General features: G+C 36.9%; 1 protein-coding gene across 1 annotated transcript in view; it reads right to left on the bottom strand.

The window, feature by feature from the left end:
* The window catches only part of LOC306881704 (phospholipid-transporting ATPase ABCA1-like), a gene marked incomplete at its 5' end in the record, with an annotated part of 140791 nt that overhangs the window by 68324 nt on the left and 58811 nt on the right, over nucleotides 1-13656 (bottom strand). Inside the window, 3 exons of the mRNA XM_079435923.1 lie at nucleotides 6065-6287; nucleotides 9479-9655; nucleotides 13442-13647. Of these exons, the coding sequence (XP_079292049.1) occupies nucleotides 6065-6287; nucleotides 9479-9655; nucleotides 13442-13647 (606 nt within the window). The remainder of the gene's footprint in view (nucleotides 1-6064; nucleotides 6288-9478; nucleotides 9656-13441; nucleotides 13648-13656) is intronic.

Below are 13656 nucleotides of genomic sequence, written 5' to 3'. Positions count from 1 at the left end.
GAGCACTGGACGCATACGTCCACAGAGCTACCCTGTGGAGAAGGGCGGACCAACTGCTTGTTTGTTATGGTCCCCCTAAGAGAGGTCATCCTGCTTCCAAGCAGACCCTCAGCCGGTGGATAGTTGATGCCATTACTGTTGCTTATGAGTCCTCTGATCTTCCCTCACCTTTGGGGGTCAAGGCTCACTCAACAAGAAGCGTGGCAGCCTCCAAGGCCTTTCTGGCAGGTGTGCCTATGCAGGACATCTGCAACGCTGCAGGGTGGTATACTCCCCTCACGTACGTCAGGTTCTACGACCTTGATTTGCGAGCCACCCCTGGCTCTTCTGTTCTCTTGCCATAGCTTTGTCTTCCACACTAGGCAGGCATCTCGTTCCCCTAGCGTTTCCGACACAGCTCGAGTTCCTGAAGGGGAGCGTCCCAGGTTCGTCACAGGGCCATACTTTCGGCATCCCTAATAGAGTTTTGCTTCATTCCTAGAAGCTGACGCCGGCTGCACCTCACGTGCTTTTAAGCTTCCTGGTCTTGACGTTACCCGCCTCTGACATCTCGCCAATCGTTTGGTCTGATTACACCTATGATTCAGAGTTTGATATCTCTGAAGGCGGTCCCCTAGCATATCCGACGCAGCGTCTTGTTCCCTCAGGGAACCATGGTTACATACGTAACCTGTGATGTTTTCTATAAATCATTTAACATAGACACCACAGAAAATAAGATATCTGTCACTAAAGTCCTGTCGTGGAAAGAGATGCCTCCAGATTATCTGTCCTCAAACTGAACTGTCTGCTGCCTATAATACAGTAAATCACTAGATTCTCCAGTCCATTGGGCATCACAGGAACTTCACCCCACTGGTTTGAGATCTACGTTACTGGCAGATCCTTCAGGGTATCTTGGAGGGAAAGAGAGTCACAGTCACATCAACCAACCACTGGGGTACCAGAGGGTTCAGTGTGTGGCCCGCTTCTTTTCTCAAATTACACAACATCACTGGAGACAATCATTCTGGCACATGGATTTTTTTTATTTTTTTTTTACCACTGCTACTTCTTGTTTCAACCTGACAGCCCCACAGCAGGTGCATAGATCTTGACTTGCCTAATAGAAATGTTAACACTATCTTACCTACACTCATATTTATAAGTTTATGCTCCCTCCAGAAGTCTGCTGTCAGTGAATGAGAGGCGCCTCATGGTACAAACACAAAGAGACATAAGATCACTTTCCTGAACTTTCAGTGTCACTGTACTTCAATGGAAGGACATTTCCTTTCTCCATCCAAACAGAGTCTTCAAGATACATCAAATAATAACTCTTGCATGATCACTAGACTCCGAAGAATCACAAACGTAATCTTAAAACAGTGTCATTTGAATGAATCACTGGGCACAACTGTAACTGCATACTCAATATAAAACACACAGACCATTTGATTTCTTTGTTATAGCCTTGCTATTTTTCTATATGCATGTTACAGTATGGGCCCCCGACAGAGTTTTGGAAATTTCACTTTTAATTTTCATTTTGTTTGATTATTTTAAGTTACCACAATCCAATGTAGTTTTTTCCCCAAATGTGCAACACTGCTGTCTGATGTAGTACACACTGACTTACAGTAAATGTGCTCCATCTGTTACATTTTAATGTAAATTATAACTACTATTACTTTGACCATTTACAATTTAACATCAATGACTGAAACCAATCAGGATTTGTCTGATTTAAGTTAGAGATAATATCCTTCTCAAGTTTCCCTACTGGTAAATCTATGCCTGGTCCTGAAATGATGGACAAAACATACCTCTATCAGCTCATCTACTGTGGCTTTTAACCAACAGAACTGTGAAAAAAATGGTCAATGCATCCGAACAGGGAAGCACACAGTAATGCATTTATCCACAGTTTTTCATAAATGCCCAGTAATGCAATTAACAAAGTCCCCCATCAATTTACACCATGCAGCTATTTTTTTTAATTAGGCACTAATCTGATGATTTTCGGCACATTCTATCCATTTTCACCATGGAAACAAAGAGACGATAAAAGAGTTTCAGAAAGTAACAAGCTGAGAAAGCTGAATAATCACACTGCTGATTATAAGGACCCCTATAATGGGTCTTTAACAGGCCAGCTGTCATTCTCCTCTTCCTGAGCTTAGAGAAGCACAGAATGTACCTGCTTCACAAGAATAATAAATACACAACTGCAGGGTAAAGCTGCTTTCATCACTGGCTTGTGTCTATAACATTAGCATACTTCTTATCTTTTCCATATTGTGCTTTCCATTTTAAAATATACATAAAAAAGAATTTACATTTGGTCAAAACTGATTGGGTCATACTTATTCCCAGCACAGATGCACAGATAGTTTCCAAGAACCGTGAAATTCAACCCAATGCAAATTCAATATTGAAGCTGGTATTACAATTACTAAAATATTGTGTATTCCCATTAGAATGAAACCAAACCATGCTGATTGTTATTTCCCAAATAGACATGTACACAGTGTGCATTTATTCCAATTTCACAGAATAAGAGCAGCCGAGTTCAACAAGGTAATGTGCAATAAATAATAGCTAATAATGATGACGATAGATAGATAGATAGATAGATAGATAGATAGATAGATAGATAGATAGATAGATAGATAGATAGATAGAGCTTTGGATAATGCTATCAAAATGCAAAACATGCCATTGTTGTGTTAAATCATGCTAATGGCATGTTAAAACATGCTAGCGATGTGCTAAGTCATGCTAGCAAACATTACAAACACGTTAGCATGCTCACAACAAGCTTAACATGCCAAAACATAGCATAATGCTAAGACATGTTAACAAAATGCTAAAGATGCTAAAATGCTAATGTTAGTCATGTATTAAAACATGTTAAAGCATGTTAATTCAGTTGGTAGCAAGATAAGTTGGTAACATGCCAGAATTCATGCTAACAATGTACTAAATGTGCTAGAAATATGATATAAGCATGCTAATTCATGGTATCAGCATGTTAAACATGCTAGCAACATGTAAATCCATGCTATAAACATGGTATAACATGTTAGCAACATGTTAATTCAGGCTAACAACTTGCTAAACATGTCAAAAACATGCAAGGACAATGTGCTAATAATGTGCTAGAATTTTTTTAGCACCATGCAAATTATTAGTATCAGTATGGTAACAACTTATTAAAATGTTAACAACATGCTAGTTCAGGTTAATAACTTGGAATACATGTAAAAACTAGTGCTGTCAAACGATAATATATGTTTGTGTACTGTCTTTATTTATTATGAATATATAAATACACACACATACAGTATATGTATTGAAAATATTTACATGTATATATTTATATTAGTATATTTTATATATAAAATATTTAATATATAAACAGCAAACATATATATATATATATATATATATATATATATATATATATGCATGTATTTGTATTTATATATACACAATAAATATACACAGTACACACTCATATTATGTAAACAAAAACTGTTATTTTGGAGGCGATTAATCGTTTGACAGCACTAGTAAAAACGTGCTAGAAACATGCCTAATATGCTAAAAACATGCTACCATTGTGTAAACATTGCTAAACATGCTATAAACATACTAGCAACATGCTTACAATATGCTAAACATTAGAAATATGTTAGCAACATGTTAATCCAGGTTAACAACTTGGTAAACATGTTATAACATGCTAGAACAGTGTTCTAACAATGTGTTAGAAACATGTTAGCACTATACTAATTCATGGTATTAGCATGTTAAACTGTTAGCAACTATTAAAATGTTAGAAATGTGTTAATTCAGGCTAACAACTTGGTAAGCATGCTAAAACATGCTACCGTTGTGTTAAAAACATGCTAGCAAAAAGTAAAACATGCTATAACATACTAAGCAATGGAAATATGTTAGCAAAATGTTAAATATATGGATTGTAATATGACAATGAACAGTTTTATGAGGAAGGTAAGAGCATGTGAATGAGATGAAATATTAGAGAGATGACAGAAGTGTCTCTGACAGAAACTGAAAGCTCGTTCTGGAGGAGTTCAGGTCTGTGAGGGAAGTAAGCTGACAAAAGATGATTTTCCCAGCACTACACATTGTAGTTCTCACTTTGAGAGCCAGAGCGAACAGACAGAGAGAATGAAATAAATGAACTGACACGGGGAACGACATGACTGAGCAGTTTAGTTTAGAAAGAGACCCAAAGCGCCTGTGGCAGTCTGAAGCTGTGCGGACATTGCTGGAACTTCCTCATAGCAGAAGTGCTGTCAGATGTGTGATGCTGCTTTAAAAACAAGTTCAGACATTCACACAATATTTAATTCATATTAATATTTTAAAAGAAACAGACAACAGATCTTGGCCGCTACTGCAACTCAATGGAAATAAGTTCAGCCTGTGACAGCCAACATTAAAGCACTGGACGTGTGATACAGGCTAATCCTCAAAGCGAGAGAACAAACACTTTATTTCCATGCAGATGAACACGAAATACTCTGGAAACCACAAAAACAAAAGCTCTTTTAAAAACGACGGAGGGAGGCTGCGAGCGATACGGAGGAGGTCGGCTCTGAATCATCAACAATTTGATACTGTGCATAACAAATTAGCATAATAACCCAATTTAGAGGAATCAAAGATCAACGCATTTCTGCTTGATCTGCTTCAATTTTGGAGTAATCGTTTCCCTGTAATTATTTCCACTGTGATCACGAGCATCAAAACCACAAAGCACTTTGACTTTATGAATGTGCAACCTCTCAACACAAGCACCTTCCTTTCTTCTCTGCTAAATGGACTATTGTGCCTTTACATTTGAGCTCCTCTAACTATTTTTCATAATGACTTTAATTGCATTGTAGCTTGGCTTTGTCATTTCTCATGGTTCACATTCAAAAGGGTGCAAACAAACCGGTATGAAAAACATGGCATTTATGCATACCATAAATATAGCATTAGCATTCCTGTAAAAACATGTGAGCTGTATGTTCTCAAAAATTATTTGTGATTATGTTGCATGATTTGTTTGATTGTCCAGTTTAATTTCTTCTTCAGGGATGCAAACTCAAACTAATTGACACAATCTTTTTTTTTTTTTTACAGTTTTGAAAACTGAACTGAAACCCATTCGTTATGATTATACTGAATAATAATAATAATAATAATAATAATAATAATAATAATAACAACAACTGATAGTAATATTTTTTATTTAAATGTAAAAAAAAAAAGTATATTATTAAATTATAAAAATTTAAACAAATTAATAAATAAATACTATGGTAATTATACTATGTTCTAAAATAAAAAAACAACAAAAACAATAATAATAATAATAATAATAATTATTATTATTATTATTATTATTTTATTTTAGTACATTTTAAAAAAGTAAACAAAATAAATAAATTACTATAATACTTTACTACTAATTCTGTACTATAAATTAGAATAATTTAATAATAATAACAATTTTATTTCATAGAATAAAAACATCACAATTACGCTACTAATATTTATATAATATAATATTTATAATACTATTACTAATTGTCTAATTTCTTTGATTTTTATCTTGCCAGAAAACAGCAGGAAAACCTAAAAGCTTAAAAACATTACAAACTATCCTCATTATAAATTTGGGAAGATGGGTGGCCAGGGCCGGCGCCAAACGAGTTACTGTGCCCCACCGCTTTCCATCCTCCCTCCTCCTTGTTGAACGCGATCGATTTTGAAAGCGAAAGTACTGATAAAGTACTAGAAATACCCCCTAGAAATTTGTTACCAAATGCGACCCAAACTCAGCGTTTGCAGAGATGGAGCTTGTGTAAAGCAGCATTTACTGTGAACTGCTTCGCTCTGAGACATTGAAAACCCTGGATCACTAGCTGCTCATGTGTAAATGAACACTGTGCTGCTCTTCAAACTCTCATTTCAAATGCAGATTTGTGTCATAACATGACAAGTTTGCATCCTTGCCTTTTAGTTTGATTATTCGGTTCTCATTTTTTTCGGCTCCACTAACCTTCACCATCACCGAGATTAAAGCACAGGGAATGGTCAGCAGAACCATGTTCTCTATAAACCAGCAGAACCACATGGAAGAGTTTTGAACTCCAACAACCCGCAGAACCTCCTTCAGACGGCGCTCCTTCTCCAGAACCAGGCCTTTGATGGTCTGGCAGGCCGTGTAGATGAACGCCAGCACCAGGAACATGGGCAGCATGGTGCCAATGGATGAAACGAAGCTGCGGGAACGACCAGAGCTGATTCAGGACATGGTGTCATCATTCACACATTTTATTTTGTGTTTCACAGGAGGAAAAAAAAATAAAAAATCCGGGTTTGGATTGAGTAACTATGACAAAATTTACATGTTTCATTGAATATTGAGTTTTATTATTTTAAATTAGTTATACATATTTTTAATTTTATTGTATTTTAAAATTTAATTTTAGATAAAGTTTTCGTAATTTAGTTTTGTGTGTTTGTCAAAGCAAGTATTTCATTTGTATATAATTGTTTTTCCATCCGGCTGTGCTGGATGATCTTTATGCCACACACACAGCTCAGTATCAGTATGATTTATCATCCGATGCCGCTTTGATAATACAGTAAGCCAGTATTAAAGTACTCTCACAAGGCCAGGAAAATGTCATGTCAATATCGGAGCAGAAGGTTCCGGAAACAAAGTGCTGTCTGCGCTCAATTAGCTAGCAGCTCAAATATATCATGTGCTCTCAAAATATGACAAGCTATAGATTTCTCATATCAGTTCTGCTTACCTTTCATAAATACAGTCAGGGAGAGACGCCACAATACAATTAGAGCTGACACAAAAAATAACCGAGGGATGGTGATAACAAACTCGTTAAAATGCATTAATTCTCCATCATCTCTCACTCAAAACTCCCTGTTTCACTCACACAGCTGCCAGGCCTGATCTAAACCACTAAATATGGTTGCATTAACACACTTTGGTTATAAACAAAAGCGATGAGCGCATTCTGTAGCCGATTTGAGGCTAGAAAACACTAAGAATTAATAACGTTGTTTGAATATTGCATTTGTGTTGTTTTAGCGTTTGCAAACAATTTAGCACTGAATGTAACTTTAGTTGCACAATTCCTCATCTTACGGACTAGTTCTGAGTCTAAGTTTATTGTTGTACAAATAATGGAAGTCAATGAAAAAACACCAAATCATTTTACTTTAAATGATCATCTTTTGTGTTTTGAAGAAAGTAAGAGTCATACAGGTCTAGAACGACATGAGTAAATAATGCCAGATTGTTCATTCATGCATAAATTACCCCTTAACAGTTTTGGCCTTCAAATTGTCAAATGACATTTTCGGCATCAAACATGCCAAGCAGGTTGTGTATTTCCAATGGTCTATGCGTCAACCAGTCAGCTGCCATTGAGATGAATGGCAATGCTAAGGGATCACTTTCTCTTCATACTATTAATGCTTCAGCCACAGTGGTTCAATTTTAACAAAGAGCACTCTGCTTTCTCTTCTGCTTTTCTTATATATCATTTAGAAATAATGGAACATGTAATATGGATTTGTGGCAGTAGATAAGCTGTTTTTATTCAGTCAGGCCAGAATTGTCTGGAGGACTTACTGAGGCATTTACAACATGAAACTCTTCTGCCCCTTACATTTAAAATTCAGATTTAGGCTTTTTCTGTGGTGAAAAATGACTCAACGCAGACACACACACACACACACACACACACATAGAAAAGCAAATTAGAATTCTCTCCATTCTCTGTCCCTCTAATGCATGAATAGAACTGGAGTTTTGTGAGTTTTCAAGTGGAACTAAATGACGCAGCTCTGACCGATTCTGCTGGGAGGCTGAAGACGCTTCAGAGATTTATGACCTTAACACACACACACACACACACACACTATATGTTACATGTATAAACAAACAGAAGTGATACAAAGCAATGCATATACACTAGCATTCATAAGTTTGGGGTTTGTAAGACTTTTCAATGTTTTTCAGTGTTTCAAAGGCTCACCGAGGCTGCATTAATTTAATAAAAAATGAAGAAAAAAAAAACGGTAAAAATGTGAAATGTTACAATTTTATGTAATATGAATATATTACAATTTGAACAGCTGTTTTCTATGTGAATATGTTGTAAATTGTAATTTATTTCTGTGATCTGCAGCTGTATTTCCAGCATCATTACTCCAGTCTTCAGTGTCACATGATCTTCAGAAATCATACTAATATACTGATTTACTGCTCAACAAACATTTCTGATTATTATCAATTCTCAAAACAATTGTGCTGATGAATATTTTTGTGGAAGCCATGACACATTTATTTTTTCAGGATTCTTTGATAATTCGAAAGTTCAAAAGAAAAGCATTTATTTGAAATTAAAATCTTCTGTAACATTATATATCGTTACTGTTATTTTTTATCAGTTTCTTGTATCATTGATGAATAAAAGTATTAACTTCTCAAAAGGTAAATAAAATCATAACTGATCTTTTTCATATTTTGAAAGACCCCCCACCTGATTAATAGAAAGAAGATTCACCTTTTCTTTTTTTTTAACTGTAACTTTTGACCAATTTAATGCATGCTTGCTGAATAAAAGTAATTTATTTTACATTAATATTTTGAATGCTAGTGTATATTATCATTTTATAGATCATTTCGATCATTTATAAGAATCGCTCTTCTTTTATTCCCTCTATGTGATCTTTGATAGTCCAATCATTTCTGTAAAGCAAGGGTCTTTAACATGAAGTCTGTAATCATCATTCGATCGCTACTAACTAACTATAAATATGGACCTAGCTATTTTAAAAGATCCATCATTAATTTTATTCAATATGTAACCGTGGCCTGAAAAATGAAGCCTATCTTAATGCATGTATGTGTCTCTCACAACGCAGACAGCAACGACAAGCCTGCGCCCTCAGATCATCACAAAACCTTCATCAAAATAAGACTCGCAGTAGCACAAACACTCGTCTGATGAAGAACATCACCTGGCTGGAGTTTGGGCCTGACATCTCAGTTTCATGGAAAAAGCCTCTCATTCAAATCTATAAAACATGTCACTTTTCTCTCGAATCAATAAACACATTAAAACACAACGCAGTGGTGCTTCTGACGTCCACATCAGCACCCATAAACAAACTCTCACGAACCCCCGCAGACGCGCTGATGGATTTCTCAGGCCGACGGAGAGCGAGAGAACCAATCAAAGCTAATATTAATTTGACATTTACTTTCAGCATGAATCACAGCCGCAGCGAGCCGTTGATTATGCTGTAAGATAGAGTGAAAAACATCCCGGCCCTCTCTGCATGCTTCAGCTTCCCACTCTCAACATCAAACTGTCGCTTCAGTATGAAGGCAGCCAATCAGTGTTGATATAATCGTGCATGTTTCACGGGCTCTTACGCGTCATCCGTGTAACAAGGGTACGGCATCTGCTGCGCGTAGACGCCGAGCGGCTGCCTGACTCCGGTCTGCACCGCAGTGATTCCTCGATCCACCATGTCCTGCAGGTACACGAAGCCTCCTCTCACGTAGTGCAGGTCATTTAAGGGGTTATCACGGGCCGATGGGGACCAGGACCTGAAGCACATCAACAAACAACAAACCAGTGCAGCTTTACCACATTTCTACAGCCAACAATACATTGTATGGGTCAAAATGATTGATTTATGCCAGAAATCATTAGGATATTCAATAAATACCATGTTCTATGAAGATCTTTTGTAAATGTCCTACCGTAAATATATCAAAACTTCATTTTTGATTAGTAATATGCATTTCTAAGAACTTAATTTGAACAACTTTAAAGGTGATTTTCTCAATATTTAGATTTTTTTGCTTCCTCAGATTCCAGATTTTCAAATAGTTGTATCTCAGCCAAATATTGTCCTATCATAACAAACCATACATCAATGGAAATATTATTTGTTCAGCTATTCAACTTTCAGATTATGTGTAATTATAAAATTATAAACAAAAGTGATCCTTATGACTGGTTTTGTGGTCCAGGGTCACATCACATTTCAGTTAGTTGCCAAGGCAACAATTCTAATTTTGGTTCAAGTTTTAAAGTTTAACTTTCTAGTTTTATTTTAGCTCAGCTTTATTTGATTAAGGAAAAGTTCATTAAAAAAATATATATTTTAGTTAACAATAACAACACTTAAAACTAGGCTTAGTAATCATATGTGCATTTGTTGCTATTTATTCGTTTTTAAAATATATTTATATTTAGCTTTCATTCATTTTTTGTTTTAGTAACTTTTAGTAATTCAACATAAACTTATTTTATTTCAGTTAGTTGGCAACATTTCTGATTTTCATTCAAGTTTAAGTTTTTCATTTTATTTCAACTAACAAAAAACATTCTTAATAGCTTTATTTAATAACAACACCTAAAACACGTTTTAGTAATTTTGTTATGAGAATTGCCCAACTGTAACAAAAAACATAACTAACCCCCCTAAAATTGACCTTGAAGCTACATCAATTTTTCCAACTGCCACTGTCAAAAACGTAGGTATAATTCTTGACTCATCACTAAATCTAGACGCTTATATTAGCAAACTCACCAAAGCTGCATTCTTTCAACTTCAACGTTTTCCCAAATTCCGTTCCTTCATGAGCCCAAAGGATGCAGAAGGACGCTCTTTTTTCTGGAATACCAGCACGCTCCATCTCCCGTTTGCAATATATTCAAAACTCTGCTGCAGGAATGTTAACATACACCAAACGGTCTGCTCACATCACTCCTATTCTTTTTAACCTCCACTGGCTACCCGTGTCCTCTCATATCATTTATAAAATTATTCTGCTTACCTTTAAGTCAATTCACGGTCTTGCACCTACTTATCTCTCTTGCACCTACTTATCTCTCGTTTACTTCGATCATCTGGAGGGGACTTCTCTCTTGGCTCTCTGCGAAGACGGACGCTTTTTCTCTCCTCTCCTCCCCTTATCTTCCCTGCTTGCTCTCTCGTCTTGTCTATTGTCTAACACTTGAGAGACTCTTTCTGCATTGCCCTCCAAACCGAAAAATCATGGATTTGATCAACTGGTCTCTCAACGTAATTGACACCATATTCTCTACAAGAGCCCTGGGCTCGGGGGAGCCCAATTGTCCGGACGGGACGTTCGCTACTGGCTACACGATGGACGCATGGGAGAGATGGCGGGTCGTGTGTCTGGCGGCTCTTTCCGTGGAGGACATTGAAGACATCTACCTAAGACCGGAACAGCTGTCCAAAGCCTCACAAGGCTGCCCGTCATGATTGAAGCAGTGGGCAGAGCGGTCAGCATTGAGACTGAAACCATCAACCCCAATATGGATTCTATCACGGAGAAGCTCACGGCTGTGCTAAGAAAAATTGATGGAATTGGAGACCAGAATGGACAAAGAGAGCTGTGAAATTGGTATGCAGCCGCTCGCACCAAGACCAAACAATCTTATCTTTCGGCTTCCCAAAACAACAGAACTGCCTCGGACAAGGTCGTTCTGGAAACAACTCCCCTGGAAGGGCACTGCAGTGAGACGCTCTTGCTTCCTGACCCCTCCCACAGACACCTGGTGACTGTCGACTCCGTCTGGGTCCCGATCAAGGCCGTTTCCATGGCAATGCAATTGCTGTGTCGCTATCACAATCTGCGGACTGAGACAACTTGTTTTGGATACCAGCGGGGCGGATTTCCAGGCCTACAAATACACGAACTCACATCACACACATACCCATATATACAGACATTCCATTCACCCCCCCCCCCCCCCCCCCCGATCCCTCGCCTTCACCGCTTTGTTCTGCCAGTCCGACAGGCGGGTCTGCGATCGGCGCTGATAATAGCTGCTGGACCGGATGGCTGTTTGTAGGAGCTGGATTACCCCCCACCTGTTGCAAGTCGTGTGTCTATGGTGTATTGATTATGTGCTTTTGTTGCTGGGGTGTTTTTTCTGTTCTCACACTGTACTCCATAGGAGCATAGTCTGGGGGTTATTTTTTTCTCCCCTCCTTCCTCATGTTTAAGCTGTATTTCTTCCTCAATTTCCCTGTCTTCCTGTCCTGTCCACCCCCTTGTCATATTGTATTGTATGTATGTTTGTGTATGTATGGACAGGTTGATGGCTAATTTCGCTGGTACTTGTGACTAGTGACAATAAAGGGCTACTACTACTAACTTCTTTGTGTTCCTAGATCGCGCCTTTCATCTATGGGAGGGAGATCTTTCTCTGTAATGGCTCCTAAATTTTGGAACTCATTGCCCTTGTGTCTCCGGTCAATAACCACACTACACGAATTTAAAAAAACATATCAAACCTTCTTATACTGTTATGGTGTAATGCTGTATCTGATTGTTTGCTGTACTTGACTATCTATATTATTACTATGGTTTGCAACTGCAACCGTATGTCCTGGACGTGGCAAATGTCTACTGTCCTTCTATGTATGTATTGATTGCTTATATTGTTGTCATTGTGAAGTGCCCTTGAGCTTGGGAAAGGCACTATACAAATTAAACTTATTATTATTATTAATTTGTCATTTTCATTAGTTTTTTTTATATAAAAAAGTATTTTTATTTAGTTTTAATTCAAAATAAATATTATAAATACAAAATAAATAAGCTTGATAATTATTTAAATATGAAATATTATAAATGTAGGTCTGGAGAAAAGTGTAATGCATTAAAAGTATTATGTTTATTTTCCAAAAGTAAAATTCAAGTGCAAAGGAACAATGCCTATATAACCTTTAAACTTACAATGAAACAATGAATGAATGAATGAAATTAATTAATGAAACAAATGAAAAGAATGAATGAAACGAACAAACAAACAAACAAATAAAATGCAAAATTTTTAAGAAAACAATTAAAGTTTATCTAGTGGAAAATCTCACTTTTACAAAATGTATTATTAAATTAATTCTTAATTTATTTGAATTTCACTTCATTATTGGGAATGATTCATCTATGCATATGTTTTTATTTATTTGCTTTTATTTAGAACTAATGCTGTCAAATGATTAATCGCGATTAATCGCATCCAAAATAAAAGTTTTCGTTCACATAATATATGTGTGTGTACTGTGCATATTTATTATGTCGGGTCGGTAACGCTTTAGATTACAGCCCGCAATGTACCACGTAATTACACAAGGGAACAATATGCAACGTTTGGGGAATAAGGGTGTAATAACCTGTAGATTTATAAAGCATTCATACTGTAAGTATTTGACAGCCCTATTTAGAACTCATATTTTAAAATTAATATTAAAGCATCTTTCTTTATTTTTTTTCTTCTTCATGATTTAGTATATAAGACGTCTTCACTCTCATGTGTTGATGTTGTTATGCTGTGTGTTGGGTTCTGACCTCTCCTTGATCTTGTCCGTCCTCTCGGTGTCCTCGATGTCCATGCGGATCTTGTATCTGATGTGTGGCGGGGTCCGCCGGTCAGCGGGGTCCAGATCTGTGAAGACCAGACCGGCCCAGAAGTGGTCTTGATTCAGGAGCTTGAACGACTGCTCAACCAGCACAGCCTCAGTGCTGACGCCTTCAAACTTATCCAGATCAAAACACTGAAACAC

Source organism: Barbus barbus, assembly GCF_936440315.1.
Source record: "Barbus barbus genome assembly, chromosome: 2".
NCBI lineage: Eukaryota > Metazoa > Chordata > Actinopteri > Cypriniformes > Cyprinidae > Barbus > Barbus barbus.
This window is presented reverse-complemented; position numbering and strand designations above follow the sequence as displayed.